We start from the raw sequence: 18,729 nt of genomic DNA, 5'->3' as shown, positions 1-18,729 counted from the left end.
CATGTTTCACCGAGGAGACCGAGAGAGGGACACAGAGGGGAGACAGATTGCACTGACAGGATAAAGGGAGAAAGAAATGCATTGTCACATTATGTGTTGAAAATCACCCTGTGTGAGACTGCAGTGTCTTAAATATGCAGAACCTCAAGCAACATCAGAGGGGTTGTGGGCAAAACAGTAAACTGTGTGCTTTGGGTATATTCTCAGTGGTACAATTTTACCCAGAAGTGCTTCCAGTTCCTGTGCTATCTATTATAAGTATATAATGCTGTCAGCACCACAAAGGCTGTTCATATCCCAGAAGGTACTGCTTTGCAGGTCCAACTGGGTTGAAAACTGTGTTTTAGATGTATAGGTTACTTTCAGTGGGATTTCATTTACTGTACAAGCATGTTAAATGCTCCTATATCATGTCAATTATTTAAATCCTGCTGAAAAAAATAAAAACTGGACATGTTAAATAGCCCACAGCTATGGTGGTGACCATGAAAGGCTCTGTCTAGGTACAGTGTTACTTTAAGCAATGTGTCAACATGCTAACATGCTGACCTTTTTTATGTTCACCATCTAGGCTTTGTTTGTTAGGGGGTTGCGGATGTTAAGTTTTTCAGATATGAAGCCCTAAACCAAGGTATTTGTGAAAATAACATTACAAGCTGTTAGTAGTGCTTGCTGAAATGTCAAGGCCATGAATGTTCGTACCTAAAGATCTTAACTAGTAATGTCTTTTTTTCCTGACAGGAAAGATGTTTAACGCTCAGTAATGAGGGTGTTTCGACAGTGAGCTAACATGTAATTGTCTTGATTTGTTCCCCCAGTAATTGTGGTCCTTTACGTGGGCTTGAGGCGACAGAAGAAAAAGGAAACGCTCATGTCATCCAAAGAAGACATCCGGGATAATGTGATCCACTATGACGATGAAGGAGGGGGTGAGGAGGACACGCACGCGTTCGACATGGGGACGCTCCGCAATCCCAAGGTGGTTAAAGAGAACCTGTTCCGCAGGGACGTCAAACCAGAGCTGAAGCGAGGTCCCAGGGCACCGGTCTCTCAAGACAGCGCCGACATCCGAGATTTCATCAACCAGCGCCTGACGGACCACGATGTGGACAACTCGGCGCCACCCTATGACTCCCTGGCCACGTACGCCTACGAGGGTGACGGCTCTGTGGCGGAGTCTCTCAGCTCCATCGAGTCCCTCGCCATAGACCACGAGGAGGACTACGATTACCTCAATGACTGGGGGCCCCGCTTTAAGACACTGGCAGGGATATTTGGGGAACAGTCAGAAACTCAGTCGAACTCAACGACCACAGAGAACACACATTGATGTTATTCACGGACTCGAAAAAGCAAATATGTAACAATGCTCACACACACACACACGCACACACACACACACACACACACGTTTTGCCATTGTTTTCCTCCCATGTTATCTTTTCTCATCCTTTCCAGTGCACTGTTGCCTGTTTTATGTGGTACTTAACCATAATCACTCCCAAAATTGTAAAAAAAAAAAATTATAATCATAAAAAATCTAAAAAATGAGGGAACATGCGGTAACATGATTAGATGAGTCAAGCAGTCATTCAATTACCTTTAAATTGAATGCTCTTCTTACATTTTGTTTCCCTTTTGGGGAAATACGCAAACACACGGAAATGTTGTCATTTCCTCGAACATCCTTAAAAGTGCCTCAATATAATTGTTCTTTCACTTGCTATTTCATGCCACATATCCAGTGTTGTTCTTTAGAACCCCATAGGTTCCGCTGATTTGGTCAGCATACTGTACTCTGCCTGGCTGAAGCATCTGCCATTGAAGATCAATGTCAACTCTTTGGGGATAATGAAGTGGCCTGAGTTTGGCCAAAGATATTTTGAATGTTATTTATTGTTCTATTTATTTATTGGCTGATTGAGTTTGATTAGATTTGTGTATTTATCTATTTATCTCTCAGTCATCAATCTGTATTTTTTATTTTTTTGGAGACACTCGAGGAATTTTGTAATTAAAAGGCCCACATGAAAATGTATGTTTCTGTTAGGTGGGTCCTGTGAATAGACTTGTACTAGAGTTGTAAAAATGATTAGGGCTAAAAACTGCAGTTCAGTCATGTAATAAACACAATTTTCTTAAATAAACCACACTTGGACAAACTCCATTTCTGTGTTCACTTATTTGGCTCTCATAATGTATGATCTATGAACAATTAAAATGAATCCACCACTAGATGAAAATAATATACTCTGCATAATGATGGTCTGTTGGCCCACAACCTTTGTTCCACAGTAAAATATCTCAACAAATTGCCAACACATTTTGTACAGTCATTTATGATCCCAAGAGGATGAAGTATACACACTTTGGTGATCCTCTGACTTTTTCTCTAGTGCCCTCAGCAGGCTGACATTTTTGGCTTTGTGTGAAATAAGTGGTTTGCCATTACATTGTGTCTGGTGCTCAGAGGATGAGTCCTCATGAATTTTGTGATCCCCTAACCTTTGTTGTCTTATGTCTACCAGATAATAACGTCTTCCAGATTTTGTCACCATTGGACATTTTTGGTTCAGACTGGATTAACTGTAGTACTTTCTGTGATGCATTTAATCCAGCCCCATTATCAGGTCAAACCTTACATTTGTCCAATATGTTTGGGTCCCATTAGCTTGCATCATGTTAATGTGCTAAACTACAATGGATGTGACAATGGTAAACAATAACTGTATGTCAGCATGTTAACAAACTAGCTCTTGAGAGTGAATTACAACCTGTCCCATTCCCCACCAACAAGGGCACCAACCTGCCTGGTTGAGGAACATTATTTTACAGTTGCCTAGTTATCTTCCGATAAATCAACAAACAAATGCTTTTGAAGTGAGCGTTTTTGGATTTGGCCAAACATCCTCATGCCAAGAAAAGACAACCAAGTTGCAAGAATTACGAGTTGTGTTGAGTCTTCAGTCAGGTATCAAAATGGGCCCATTTCCCCAGTCACTGAATTGAGTAGCTCAGACCTTTCTTGCCACGGTCTGGTGACGACATAATGGAAGGTCTGGATGAAAGCCAAAGCAGTCAGTTACATACAACGCAGAACCTCTACCGATGGTTACGAAGTGATTCCCTGTCCCTCTCTCTCACATCCAATAGGTATCCCTCAAGGCTGAGCTTCAGTGAATGTGCGATGAAGTGTATGAATGGACATTAAACAATATATGACCCTTGCAGGCAGCAGGAATTACAACAGTGACACAACTGAACTTCTACACCCATGCAATCCTTTTTGAGTTACAGTGGCCTGAAACCGACACCAACAATGTAGTCATATTTTCAGAAGATATATGAATGTGTGAGCAAATTAGAGCAGATGTCCAACACATTCATCACCATGAAATAAACTACAGAAATAATGGAAACTATCGCAAAAAAATGTTGATGAGGAGCTGACTTGACTTACCAATGATAACATTTTTCTCTTGTGGTCATGCAAAGATGAAAGCAGTGAGCCTGTAGCACCACAAAACCTTCTCAGGAAGATGTTGAGGATGTTTTTTTCTCGCAATGGCAATGATGTCTCCCTAACCATTACCACAGATGTATGTGGTTTGGAGGGCTTCAGTTGCTTCCTGAGGATAAGGAAACATGGCCATATCATATCATGACCCACTAACAAAAAAAAAAAAAAATACAAAAAAAAAAAAAAAAATACCTATAGCACTGTTGCTCTTGAAGTACTAGTTTACTCAGATGAGGACCTAACACTTGTTCTATTTTTAGCTCTTACTTTATCGGCAATGATTCGTTGTGGTTTCCTTGTTTCCTTCTTTTGACAAATGTACTTATTGTAAGTCGCTTTGGACAAAAGCGTCTGCTAAATGACCTAAATGTAAATGTAAATGTAAATGTAAATATGGGTGATTTTGGAAGGCAATGACAAAATGTGTTGTTTTGTTTGTGGAACTTGTTGTAATAACCCTGCTCATTTGATTCTGTGGCTTCATAATGAAGCATTTATTTAAATATTACGATACATGCCTACACTGTGGTCATTTTGTATTTTATTAATGCAGAAGACAGTGACAGAGTGGAAGGGGGAGAGAGAGAGGGAACGATGCGCAGCAAGAGGTCAGATTCAAACCCTGGGCTGCTGCAGCAAGGACTCAGCCTGGGGTGCCAACCCTACTAAGTGAGCTATCTGGCACCCCTAGCAGTTAATTATTATAAGTAATGTGACCTGCAATAGTTCTCTTTCACAAAATTGTAAGTGAGGTGATCAGTCTGATCTCATACAAACTGAATTGCTTCTGCTTTTTTATGCTTGTGACCTCCTGCGAAATATCTCAACATCACCATGCATTGCACCAAATTTGCTCCAGGCATTAATGTTCTCCACGCAATACATCCAAATGACTTTGGAGACCCCATGACTCTTCCTGTAGAGTTAACACAAGGATGACATTTGTGGTTTTGAGTGAAATGTCATGACACCTGTCAACACCCTCATCAGGTCATAGTTTCAATTTCCCCAATACTTTATCACCAAATACCATCATATCAACTATGATCAGCAGCAGCTGTAATTTGTGTTAAGTGATAATTAGAAATGTTTGCATGCTACTATGCTAAACTATGAACATGAACATGCCTCACTGGGAGCTTATCCTCATACCAATGTAGCCAATTTAGCTCAAAGCATCATTGTGTGTACAACTGTATTAAGTATGAAAGTGCAAGGCAGGACCTTGGGTTTTGGACTTTTGAGTCATGAATTTTGACATATGTTTTTATAGACATAACTATTACTGTGACTTTCTGAGGTGTCTCAGTGGTTTCGATATGAGTACCAAAACTCTTGTGAACTTTAATCGCAGTACCATCGAGAGTCTTGAAGGGCTATGTAACAGTGCTCAGGTCTGTGGACTACTTCAAAGAGACTGTAAATAGAGCAGCAAGAAGAGAACTACCACAACATTAACACTTGCTGCATAAGGAAAGCTGCGAACATCCTTAAAGACACCAGCCACGAAGCTCATCTTGTGTTCTCGTTCCTTCAATCTTACAAACATTACTGGAGCATCAAATCACTCAGCCGTCTGACGCACTTATAGTATATGCACCAAACTTGTTATCTTGTACTGATTTCTGAGCGTGTACTGAATTTTGTGTATGAATCACCTATCTCTAGTCTATGTCCTTTGTGTCAAGGCAGAGAGAGCCAGAGCACAATCATTATATTGTATTTCTAATACACACAACAATACAGTTGAACTGGAAAGTAATCAAATAATTGAAAAAAGAAAAAACTGTTTGGGGAATCGATAATGAAAATAGTAATTAATTGCTGCCCTATGAGAGTGGTCAGTTTGGTAAAAGCATTGTTTCAATCAATACAGAAGGCAGTCGTTATCATTTAACACTTCATTCCTGCTGCTGTTTGCATGCTGTTTTCCAAAACACACCATTTCCACACCATGACTCATCATGTCTAGTAATACTGGGCCCTGTTGCCAGACCCAACAGAGACATCAGCAGTAGGGAGGAGTGGTGGATGTGGGGGTTGAGTGGGCTGCCATACGCATAAACATGAGATCTGGCACAATTGGCGCAATAGCTTAGGGAAGAGCTATTAGGACCAGAAGCCACAGCAAAAAGAAGTGATGCCATTGATACTGTTTATGTTGGATGGGGTTCAACGCTCCATGCCCCAATGAACAGCAGTGTCCAGTATCATTGTTCAGTTTCCTCTTGACTGCCAATACCCCTGCATGAGGAGTGTGACTCCTTAAAATCAACACATGGTCTTCCTTATGAGGCATTTATCAGTAATTCCATCACAACAGCAAACTCTTTCTGCCATAAAGATGTGGCAAACATTTGACACCAAGTAGGGGAACATGACATTCTACAGGGCTTTCAAGTTATGGGGGCATTGTTTTGCTTGGAAACCAAGGTGTTTTCAGCATTTCAATTTCTGAGTCACGCTAGTATTTGCAAGCCTAGCTGTCATGATTCAACAAAGATGAGTTGTCACGTTACCTTTTGAATAAGCTCCTCTATTGTTGTAGGCACTGCACAAATTGCTTAGACTGAATTAAATGAATTGCTTAGACTGAATTAAATGAATATACAACATCACCAAGACCACTCTGTGCTATTACTTCTCAGTTTGCTATGGAAAATAGGCTTCAGTTTATAATGAAACCCTGTATTGCTGATGCATTTGCGTGCCTTAATTAACACCAGTCACTTGGTATTATTCTGCATATAAGTGTGTTTTCTGAGAATGTTTATACATATGTAGATGAGCCTGTCACCACTGCTGCTGAGCGCTCTCTAAGCTGACAGGTTCGCGTTACAGCAATGTGCTGATCTTGGTGTGCATATATTTGGGGCCACTAACCTTTGTTAACCCTTTAAATTATGCAGCAGCAGCAGTGACAAACCTTGAGAACGTGGTGTAAACACAGCAGTCACACGTTGAGGACATGTCTACTGAGTGTTAAGCAATAATTCAGGCATTTACTGATGGAGGAAAAATTGCCTGTGCATGCATCCGCTTTTAAGTTACCAGTTTATTAGGCACATCTAACTGCATTTAAATCTGATGCAATTCAAAAGAAAATTCATAGAAGGTATAATATCTTTGTGAAGCTTAAAATGGGATTTTTTGTTGACAGTGTCAAACAAGCTCCTTTCAAAACTACACCATTAATCAACACTACACTACGTTCCCTTAGATCCTCTGCTGGTACCATGCCATTGTTCTGACTGCAGAGCAATACTCCAAAAAATGTCCCATTGGACTGAAAGCAGTTTGTCCGACAGCCGGTCATCCTGAAAACAAAACACCATTGTTTCCAAGGCAGAGAGCACGTGGCTAATTATTATGCAGAATGACATCAACAGGCCGGGCTCCAGTTTCCCCCTGCTATGGTATATAGGTAGGGGGTCTTAACCTAACCAACCAAACCAACATGTTTGTGAGACATCTCTAATAGTTATTGAAAGATGTTTAGTACATGAAAAGGATGATGCTAAGAGAAAATAGGACCTCATTTCAAATGGATATTAAGTTCATGATGAAACAAAGGGCTGAAAGTGTATAGGGGCTTATTTGGATGAAAAAAAAAAACAGGTGCTGAGGAAAGACAGGGCTGAGGAAGCAAAGAACCGGCCTTGTTTTGGGAGCCACAGTTGGTGTTTAAGTGTATTGTTGTCAAACCCCATTTAAATGGGGATGGGTGACTGTTTGTACACAGCCAATGTGACTATAAAGTCGAGGTACATGTACAGCTCATTCACTTGGAAATCACTTAAGAAGTCTCAGCTACCAAACACGGCCCTATCTCTGGTATTACACTGGAGACCGAGTTGAAAGGAACAGGGTGAAAAAGTCAGCTAGTGGATAAAAAGCACTGTATTTTCCCTTTAAAGGTATTACAGGAAATGTAAGCTCTAAAGTAAGGTTTTAAATCCATCCACACATTTCTGGAGCATCCGTGAAATACTAAATTCTTCTTTTATGCAGCGACTTTATTCCCCAACATGTCGCTGTTCGCCAGTAGCGCTGTTATCCCAAACAAATAAAAAAAATCACTGCATTGCATTTATTGTTTATATTTGACAGTAAACAGAACTGCTGAGGAACAAATCAGTGCTGACATTCAAACTTATGGGAGCTCTAATCATGGCAGAATACTCATACACACACACACACACACATACACACAATACACGTCCTTAACTTCAAAGCAGTGCAACAAAAGACAAGGAAAACTTTGAAATACAGATGCAAGACATATAGGCTTACTTTATTAGATATAATAAAGCAGAAGTCTCACGTTTTCCATTTGAAAACAAAACGTAATACATCGAAAGTCTGCTCTGATGACAATTTGTAATTCAAGTTCTATGTCGATTCTTGATCTCCACCACAATCCTCACTGACTCTTCTGGATATTACTGCTCTGGGCCATAAATGTCATCCAGATGCATTAAACATTTAATGCAGCAATAACCCAGCATGCATCTTATACTCCAGCCCACACTCATCTCTCATGCTTTACAGTGATATGGCGATTAAACACATTATAAACTGAAAAAAAAAGTTTTGCATATTTTGTGCTGCAGGTTAACATTAACCTGACCCGCCAGATGGTTTGTTATACAGAGGCATCGGAGAAGCCGTCATTGGGAAAAAATGCGGCAGATGATTGGATGAAAATCCTTTAGTGGAGTTCTTTCTCTTCTTTTACAAATACGATTCAGTTCTGACATAACTGATGCTATTGCAGCGTATATATCTTCAGAATGCCCGTAGCTGCCAGTAACTCCTCACAGGTTGCTGATTCGTCCGTACTCTGGCGTACTGGACAAAAACGCATAACGTAAAGCCTGACAAGATTGATTTTTGTGTTATATGTGATCCTGGGATTCTCACAAAGAATCCAGCTGCCATGCAAGATAAGATGTATGTGGTATGGTAACACAATAGACAAAAAAAATATGCGTCTCACCTTAAAAACAATTCTCTCACATATTTCACTCACATAGTTCATGTAAGATATTACCATGGTTGACTCAGAATCAAAGAGCAAAATCTTACTCAAGCCCTCTTCACATTTCCCAAGTAATAATGGCATGGTCCATGATTGTAAAGTGTTTGTCAGGGTGCCACTGAATCTGATTACAAATCCATTTTTTCATACAAATGACTAATAGCAATGAAAAAGTGTTGCCAATATGCACATTATTCATTCTATTGGACTGAAGAAGTTCCTATCATATTGATATTTAATGACACAGAACAAAAGACAAGACGTTTCCAGTGCCAGAGAGATTCTTTGATAAACGGGAATTGTAACCCTAACGCTGGGCATTCCCAAATAGACGTCTTATAGACACCATTGTCTTTAACAGTCCATTAACTAAGAAGAAAATAGCTTCCCTGTTCACCGCTGACTGAGTTAAGGGCCATATGCTCTGTTCAGTCTTAACATGTAGAGTACACATGGCTTGAACTAACACTAACGGACACAGATCATTTCCTACGCAGTAGCTGTCCCAGGGGATGTGTGTGCTCTTATAAAGCAACAAGTTGAGCTGCCTGGTGAGATACAAATGTGTATGCGATTAGGAATGATGGGTCTTATCTAAAGGAATATTGGTCAGTGATGCTTTCTCCGCTCTCATTTTCCTCTTAAGCTTCTGTCAGTACATTTATGAATTCATGATTACATTTTTCAGTGGGACAGTCCACAGCTGGTTGCCTCTGTAATACCCTAAAATAAGGCTGGCCACATTTAGCATGCTTGAAGCAGTTTATTCAACCAAAATTGCCATAAAAAAATGAATGTCGAATGTCTCTGAATAAAAAATGTTTCATATCTGCCTTTTATCAGGCTTGTATGAATACACAATGACTTATATTACCATTGTTAAAGTATTGGTGAGGTTTAGGCTACAAAACTACTTGGTAGTAAGTTTAGAAAAAAGAGCATGGTTTCTGGTAAAATCAAATTTTAACATCGCAACATAACATCCTAATGTAACATCCTAATGTAACATAATAACATAATGTATTATTATGGACTTTTCTTACATTATATTATGTAACAAGCATAACAACATTGTATAGTAAACGTAAAGTCAGGGTTTATTTCGCTTTCACATAGGACACAAAGAATGGTCTCCTCAGTGAAAAACTCAATCAATTATTTGCTTTGCTGAAACATACCCTTATTTTTCTGGCGACTGGTTTCTTCCAACTTTTCTTGAAGAAAACACACAAACTGATATAGGAATAGTTCTGTGTTCTCTACCAACTGCAATGGTGCTTGTGGCATTTTAGTACAAATCATCTGAACAAAAAAACGGGGATGTTGATGCACAATATGCACCTCTTACTAATGCTTGGAAAACAAACCAAGGGCAAACCGTCATGTTAACTGTTGTGAAACACCAGTTTGTTTCATTATCCGTGTCTGGGTTTTGTGTGCGAGTTCACCTTGTTACCGTACCATGCCACCCAATTTGGATGTGGATCTGCTGAGAGTGAGAGCTTCAAGAGTATTTACAGAGCATCCCTGCCTGGAGCTTTCTTCTATGCACTGCTGGTACAGTAAATGATTTGACCACAGATCTGTGAAATTGAACAAATTACAGATTAACACTAGAAAAGCTCTCAGAGCGTGCCTATCTCTCCAAGGATGCACAGGCCTCTAAATCTGTTATTTTAATAAGACTGCGACAAAACTCTTCATCTTTTGTTTCCTGCTGCCAGCTGATGGCATTTTGAGCATGGAAATGCTTTCCCTAGACAAATAATAATTTTGAAAATTGCAAATTTGCATTTGCTATACACTTATGTATTACTTCATGCACCTGCACTCTATTGACATAGTTGCAATGTGTTAAGACGTTGCTCCTGATCTTTATCGGACAAACACCTTAGACAGATTTCTCAAACTTGAGTTTTCCATGTTTTCTGACAGTTTATATATGAACACCAACTACAAGCAGACAGGAATGGGATGTTAACATTTAGTCCCTTGCAGAATGAAAACAAGACAATTTAAGGCAACAACAATTCAACTAGATTAACATGACGCTAACATATAGGTGTGGCTGTCGAATAAAACTAGAGACAGAGTGAGTCTACTTTAATGCTGGATGCATTTGCTGGAGCAAAATGAAATAACACTGTCATAATCATCACTGAGATAACCTTCGGAGAATAGTTTAACCTTGGAGAGAATGTAGCCTATAATAACATGCAGCTAATTTGCTAATTTCATGCTACATCTACTGGGGCCACTGAACAAATTTCAAAAACATTACATTCTATTGAAAAGCAACCAAAAATTATATCTCAACCCTATAATACAGTGTAACGACGCCTGTGATTATCCCTGTGGTCTGTGAAATGGCACCTTGCAACATCTATTCAACTCTGGGGTAACACAAAGGTGTTCAGTCTCAAGCTCCAAGCTAATGTATTCTCACAATCCAATCCAGGAATATAAACAACCTCGGATGGATGCGGGTGACATTAGCCCTCGTGGGTCTCTTCAGGGGAAAGAAATAAGATGAGGAAATAAATATTGTATTTGAAGTGCTACAATTTACCTTTATTCTAATAGTTAAAAATGTATTTCATCTTAAAAATGATTTCTGCTGGTTAATGTGTTTGGCTGATGGTAAAATAACTAAGGACATGTACTGCATACCAGTACTGTACTTAAGGACATTTTGTAGTACTTAATTTAGCTTTAGTTGAAACATAAACAAAATGTAACAGTGTAAAAAAATAAAATAAATAAAATAACACTCTTTACATATAATATGTCGCTGTGCAAAGTTCAAATAAGAATGCAGACCTTTTACTTTGCAATTTAATTTAATCATCTATTTTTTACTGAAGTAAAATTACATGTCTTCCTTTTCTTTTTATTCAGAACCACTGTTTTTTCAGTAATTCAGAAACATACACAGCATACAGCACGTTTACCAATAAACTTTAATCATTTAATTTGTGAGAGTGAGACATAGCACCTCTTGATCCCTCCGTGTCTTTGCTATACAACATATTGGTTTGTGTCATCAGCGCATCTTTATTTCTTTTACAAACAACATCTTGATGTAAAATGAAAAGAAACTAAGACATGCCAATTCACCCTGTTCTAGTACATTAATTCACTAATGACTGCCTTTCCCAGTATCCACACAAAGACATGTCAAGTTTGCTTTTATGCGCTTGCTGCTTTTCTTGTTGGCGGAGAATTGACATACGTTCAGACAGTTTGATGATAGTGATTATGTCTTCATCATTCAAACGGGTACTGTATGTGCTGTGTGTGAATAGATTTACTGTTTTTTCCCCCCATGCAGAGAATTATTATAATTCATATTTGGTATTTTAATAAGCATTATCATTTAGCAGTCACATTGTTTTTGATTTCTTTTTTCTCTCATTTTGGTTGTTTTTCATTAAATTACTTCTGGGGTGGTTGCAACACTTTTTTTGGGGGGGGGGGGGGGCAGATAATTGTGCTCGATATCAGTGTCCTCAATCATCACAGAATCCAAAATCCAGAATTTTTTTAATGCATTAACGCTAAAAAGAGAAGATGGAACTATTAATGAACGACTTAATGTTAGCGAGTGTCCGGTGGAGAGAGAGAGAGAGAGCGTGACGGTTAGCATAAAGTCAGAAAATCCAGCACTAACAGAGAGCAGCTGTGTACGACGGCGTATTAGGGTCACTGTCGAAAAAAAAAAAAAAAAAAAACGGAACCGAGAGAGGTGGGCAATATTCTGAGATTAAAAGTAGACTTTAAAACTAGCAAATTTGCAAGTTTTAAAGTGGCAAATTTGCTAGTTTATTACGATGCTAACAACCGGCATTTATGCTAGCTAACTTCCCATGAATGTAGCTTTTATCTTTCTAATTAATCCATCCCGTGTGTCAATGCTTTGCTAAGGTCCTTAGGGTGATGGCTCTTGATGGTTAGTGTTGGTTAATTTTATATGGGCCAAATTGTCATTTTACGGTATGTGTGTTTGTTGATCGGGTGGTTTGGCTAAGCTAGCGGTCATAGAGGAAGTAATCACGTAGCTTGACCCGGATGTTTGCCGTTGCTATGACAACAAGTGAAAGCTACCGCTAGCTTAGGCAAACTACCTGCTCAATAAACACAAATAAGATGACAATTTGGCCCATATAAAATTAACCAACAATAACCATCAACAGCCATTACCTTAAGGGCCTTAGCAAAGCGTCACACGTTGGGATGAATTAATTAGAAAGATAAAAGCGACATTCGGAAGCGAAGTTAGCTAGCATAAATGCAGGTTGTTAGCATCATAATAAACTAGCAAATTTGCCACTTTGAAATTTGCAAATTTGCTAGTTTTAAAGTCGCAAATTTGCCACTTTAAAACTAGCAAATTTGTGACTTTTAGGGCCCTAGTTTCGTGGCGCAGCGCAGGGCGGCGCAGGGTGGCGGAGCCGGCGCAATGCAAGTTTCGACCAGCGCAGCCTTGCGCACAGTCAGTTTGGCAGTTTGGTGGATCGCCTGCGCCAAGATGGGTGTGGCGGCGCAGCAGGGGGAGGCGTCACAGATTTAGCTTGGCGTAGCGGAAGTTTCGTGGCAAAAAGCCTCGCCGAGACTGCGCTGAAAGCTCGCCAGCTCCAACCTGGTCTACTTTCGGCGCAAGGCGTAAATAAAGTCCATTCATTCAATGCGAATCACAGCTGGCGGAGTGGAAGTTTGGCTGACGGTGCGCAGTGCGCACACGTCACCGAGACCTCACAGGCAGGTTTCCACAGTTCCAGGCACATTTAAATGCAATAAATAATCACAACAAACACTATTTAATGCAACTAATTGAATCAACACGTGAATTTACATCTATATAGATTGTCCCGTCACATCTGACGTCAGATCAAAGGCGGATGGCACGCGTAACGGAAACTCAGCCTCTCGGACCAAAACATCTCCCTCTCTCTCTCCTGTTTTTTATAATATGGGCATTGTTATTATTATGATACGCGCGCACAGCGCGTGATGCGTGTGGTGGGAGTGGCGGCGCTGCTTCTGTCATCGGGTTGTCAAGTGACAGATCTTGCACTGAACCTCCCCTAACGCATTAAAGGAGAGGAGAGGAGCTCATTTGATTGGTGAAGATCTGAATCGGCTGTATTAATCCCAGTCCACGCCTCGTCTCCTCCTCGTCTCCCACTCACGCCTTCTTCTCCTCCCTCTTTCCCACTTGCGCCGGTGGTCGAGACGGGAGGTGTGCCTGCGCGAGCCTGCGCGGTGCACGAAACTTGCAAAGTCCAGGCGGACACACCCCGTCGGCGCGGCGCAGGTGCGCTGAAAGCTGACTGCGCCTGGTCTACGAAACTAGCGCCCTTAATCTCAGAATATTGCCCACCTCTTTCGGCTCCGTTTTTTTTTTTCGACAGTGGCCCTAATACGCCGTCGTAGCTGTGATGCCATTACAGTTGTGAATGTAGCAGTTAGCCCTGACATTAGCAACTGGCTCTGGGATAAAGTTTTTTTTTTTTTAAACTCTTGCTCCGTCTCACTTAAGGTGGGCTGACCTTTTAAAAAGGGCTGATCTTTAAGGTGGACCAACACTATTCTCCTTTCAGTGACAAGCTGCTCCTCTGAGTCGCTGATCTTTTTGAGCTTAAGTATTTATTTTAACTGTGTAACTGACAGCAGGTAAACCAGTTAATTATGAATATATCTTCTGTAAACTGCTCTGTTTGTATCAGGGAAACACAAAGTTGAATATACAAAGAGAATGGACATTTTTTAATGTATATGTATGAATGGTGATTAATTGTGATTAATGCACAGCTACCTTGTGATTAGTCTGATTAAAATTTGTAATTGATTGACAGCCCTACTATTTACATTTGTCTGGTTGTCCAAGAATGAGCCAATCTCGAGGTGAGCATGCTGCAAATTTTGATCTGCACAATTCCATCTTGATATTGTGTGGAAGTAAAATCTATTTAACCTTCATACACAAAGGTGGACACCACTGCCAAGTCTTAAGATTTCTGCTTTAAGATCATTCTTGCCTCATTCTGTGTTCACTGTCACGAGATTCAACCACACAGTTCTCTTAATCCTAGCACCAAATGGGGGGAAACTTCCAGGGAGGCTACTGCAGTCGAGTGTATTCATTCTTGCAGTTGAATGCATCAGTTGTATTTATGGTGTCATTTTTTAATTGAATTTTTGTCTTTTAAATAATTATCACCAGTTAGGGGTTTTGTTATTGCTTCTTCATCTCCCTTTCATCTCACTTCTGCACCACTTAATTTTTGTCCAACACAAACACACTTTGGTGTCATATTTGTTACACCTTTGCGCCACCGGAGACACTTGTGACTTCAGTCCTCCTGCAACCAATTTAATGAAAAGGCAGTTCCCACCTCTAATAACTGCTTTTCTGTGTCACTAGCATTACTGCTTCACTAATAATAAGCTTCCTGTGTAAAGCCTGAGTGGTTGAAATCTGTTTATTTTTTCCAGAGTTGGGCAGATTAGAGGGTAAGGAAGTTAAAAGATTAAATGGTGTGACATTTCATGGCAGGAAGAAGGCCGGCTGAGAAAATCTAACTAATTTATATGTTGATTGAAAAAAAAAACAACACAGCATAAAATGCACAGCTACTTGTGACTATAATTGATCATAATAGGTGCAAAAAACAATTGTTCAAAAAGTATTTTTTTATTTAACTTGGAATGATATTAAAAAAATAGTTGGGTTTAATTGCTTGACTTTGCTTGAGACATGAATACAACTGGTGCAAAAAATACCAGCAGACAGTGGCAGAAGTTCAACTCTAATGACTTTGCTGAAAGCGCCTACACCGCTGACACAGAAATCCGGCGAGAAGAGAAAATGAGGAAACTCATTACCCATGTCAGTTTTAGTCACTGATGAGAAGCACACTATTCAAGCTCTACAAGTGCCAGGTGGGTAGAGGGAAAAGAGAAAAAACATCGAAATTGGCCACAGCATTCAGGTGCAAATGCAGAAGCTTACAGTGTAATTCTGTTCTGCATGATGAGACTCTCATTATCACTCCAGCAAAAAAAGGATGGAACTAATTCTTGATGCCGAACCGAGGCAGTAATCAAAACCAGCAAACACTGAGTCTTCTGCAAATAAAATGACTAGACAGTTGACTGAAAAGGCAAATGTTGATGCAGTGATTGTTGTTTCATTGCTGAGCTATTTAAGTCTGTCAAGTTCAAGCAAGCCATAAAGTGGTATTCCGCCATCTACATAAACACTCACTTCAAAAGGTTTGCTTCTTTGAAAAGGTATAATGCCTCTACTACTGGGTCCGCACATCTAAATTTACCAACAAAAAAAAGCCAAATACTAACTAACAGCATGGCAACAATAAAACCAAACTGCTGAAACCTGTATTTTAATTTCTTCCTCCCTGCCCTGAGGAGAGCATACGTTTGCTCGAGGATACAAACCTTCAGTTACTGGCTGTAGCAACTCAACTTCAACCAAACCATGTTGGGCGGGAACTAACTGGGCGCTACAGTGACTCACTGTGACCTCTAGAGGTGCATGTGGTATTTTGCAAAACAGGATGGGCCCTGGCAAGCTGGTAAGCATACTAATATCAGTAGATATCTCTGCAACACGATACATAGATGTCTTTGACATAACATCAGCACTGTTACCTCCTCACATTCTGTTGAAAATAATTCATTCTTTAAACAAAATTCCTGGCCGAATCCTACACATTGCAACTTTAAACAAGCAACGCAAGTTCACCATTTCAACTATTAGTAGTATTTTTCTTTATTACTCTTCCTGTAATCAACTGGTGTGACAAAGCTGTAGTTAATGCCAAAAACCATTGTAACAGTGAGGATATGATCGCCTGTACAGTGTTCATTTCTTTCATCAGTTCAAGTTCCGTTTTCACATGCAAGTGATCAGTGGCGGCGCCAGAGTATTTTTTCTGGTTCAACTACGGTGGGGCTAACTCATACGGTGGTGGGGCTCAAATCAATGCCAGAATTTCAATGTGAATATATAACAACACCCAGTGGCGCTGCTAGCCGGAATCCAGTACGCACTGTGTGTACTTTTTTTGAAGGTGAAAAAAAAATTGATGGTGCTGAACCGGGCCGGATTGGAAGATTCAGCGGGCTAGATATTTAAATTATGCAAATCAGCGGGTGACACCAAACAACGTCTGCCCAAGCAAGTCAGAGCTTTCTTTCTCTCACACAGTGACCTGGAGAGACGCAGCCGCATTTGAGAGGACGATCGCGCGTGTGTGCGCAATTGCGCATAGCGTGTGTTGGCCCCTCTCCACTACACAATACAGCTCGGCTCTGATCACTGTGGGCCGAGCTGATGCATGTCCCTCTCCCCGGGCCGGGAGAGTTATCATACCGTACTGTGCGTGTGTGTCCAAGCGTGTGTGTGCGTGGATTCCTCACAAGCGTGCGCTTGTGTTTAGGGCGGGGATGGAGGGCACAAAAAAATATTTGCACCGGGGCCTATCACTATGATATACACTACTGATTTCACTGATACTGAAAACATTCGATTTTGTCTTAAAAAAGTATTTTTCCATTTGTTGTTGTATTTGCCGTTTTTGTGCGTACATTGAAATTTAATCCTGGCGGGGCCATACCAAGCCCCACCCTGGCGCCGCCGCTGCAAGTGATTATCAGGTTGTTGTTCATTTGCATGCTTCCCCGAAAGACATTATCGGGTTGTTTTTTTCTTTATTGGTTGTGCTTAATGTTTATCTGTTACCATCATTGTCAGGCAGGATATAGACATGTCACACTATAGCTTATTACTACAACTCATTCAAAGTAACACCGGATCTTGCTTCGCAGGTCCCCAAGGGCATTCAGTACATTATGCACATAGTTTTTCTTGTGTTATTTATGTTAGCTGCAAACCAATCTCGATGTGTTGTACATCTGCATTCTCTGTGCTTTTCTTAGCAAATGTTAGGCTGGGTGAACCCTGCCTGAACTTCCGGGAAATTTGGATTTCGCTCGGCAGTTTAGGCTGGACACCCTCAGGCTTACTTTCGCTGTTACATTGCCAGAATCTTTGGCTCCAATCAGAAACGGCCATTCTCTCCTGGCACGCTATTGGCCGGTGACGTGACGATGACGAAACATAATGGGCATCGTTCATTTGAACGATGCCCATTGATCCCGCCTCTTGAGCAGTAGAAACAAAGCGCAGCTTCCCGGCCATTCTCTCCTGGCACGCTATTGGCCGGTGACGTGACGATGACGAAACACAATGGGCATCATTCATTTGAACGATGCCCATTGATCCCGCCTCTTGAGCAGTAGAAACAAAGCGCAGCTTCCCCAGACTAATGTTCAATCTTAAAAGATTGACCTTAGTATGGTGAAAACCAGACTAAGCAAATGTGCCAATAAATGTGAAAATTTAATTTAAACTGAAAGTTCAATAGGCATGTTCATCTGAAGCCCTGCAGGAGTTTCCTTTCTTTGTTTTTGACCAGCGGGCTGAAAATCACTTCCTATTCAGGTGATTTTTTTTTTATGAAATTGTAAAATGTTTTAATAAAGGATGATATTAATCCAATGCCTGGCATCTTGCATGATTCTGATGTGGTTTGTGTCTCCTTAATTAGGCACTATGGGTTACTTGTGGATTGATTCACTTGAACATAAGGTGACATTCGGGTTGCAGGTTGGACTTTCTTTATGTCTGTTTAATTGAGTTCTATTATAACTAAAGAAAAATAATCTTCTTTTCCATAACAGATTTGTGTTCATTTTAATATTGGTATCCCATTTTTTAAACATGGAATGAAAAAATGCAATATAGGGCATGAGTCATGCAGACCTGTATGTATATTAAATTTAATTTGAAATGTATGACATCTTGAGACTTTCCTATTTGAACTTCCTTCATGGATCTTGCAATAAAAAACATACTTTACATCTAAATAGTAACAATTTACACACATGTATGCAGTGTGAATACATGTGAGTATGCACACACTGCATACATGTGACTATATTGTCTCTATTTAGATGTAAATTGTAATATACTCACATGTATGCAGTGTGCAGTTCAAAAACAAATTCCTTGCAAATATTTACTGTATGTCCCAAAAGAACAAAACTAAACGTCTAAACACTGACAGTAGCCATTTCCCAGTAG

At 40.2% G+C, this 18,729-nt stretch overlaps 1 protein-coding gene across 1 annotated transcript in view; it reads left to right on the top strand.

The window, feature by feature from the left end:
- The window catches only part of LOC311028666 (cadherin-12-like), a 102,499-nt gene extending 100,332 nt beyond the window's left edge, over nucleotides 1-2,167 (top strand). Inside the window, exon 12 of the mRNA XM_084033364.1 lies at nucleotides 819-2,167. Within this exon, the coding sequence (XP_083889490.1) occupies nucleotides 819-1,330 (512 nt within the window). The 3' untranslated portion in view covers nucleotides 1,331-2,167. The remainder of the gene's footprint in view (nucleotides 1-818) is intronic.
- Nucleotides 2,168-18,729: the final 16,562 nt, after the last annotated feature.

This window comes from Eutrigla gurnardus (assembly GCF_963514095.1).
Source record: "Eutrigla gurnardus genome assembly, chromosome: 18".
Lineage (NCBI taxonomy): Eukaryota > Metazoa > Chordata > Actinopteri > Perciformes > Triglidae > Eutrigla > Eutrigla gurnardus.
The sequence above is the reverse complement of the archived record's forward strand: the minus strand, read 5'-3'. Positions and strand labels throughout refer to the sequence as shown.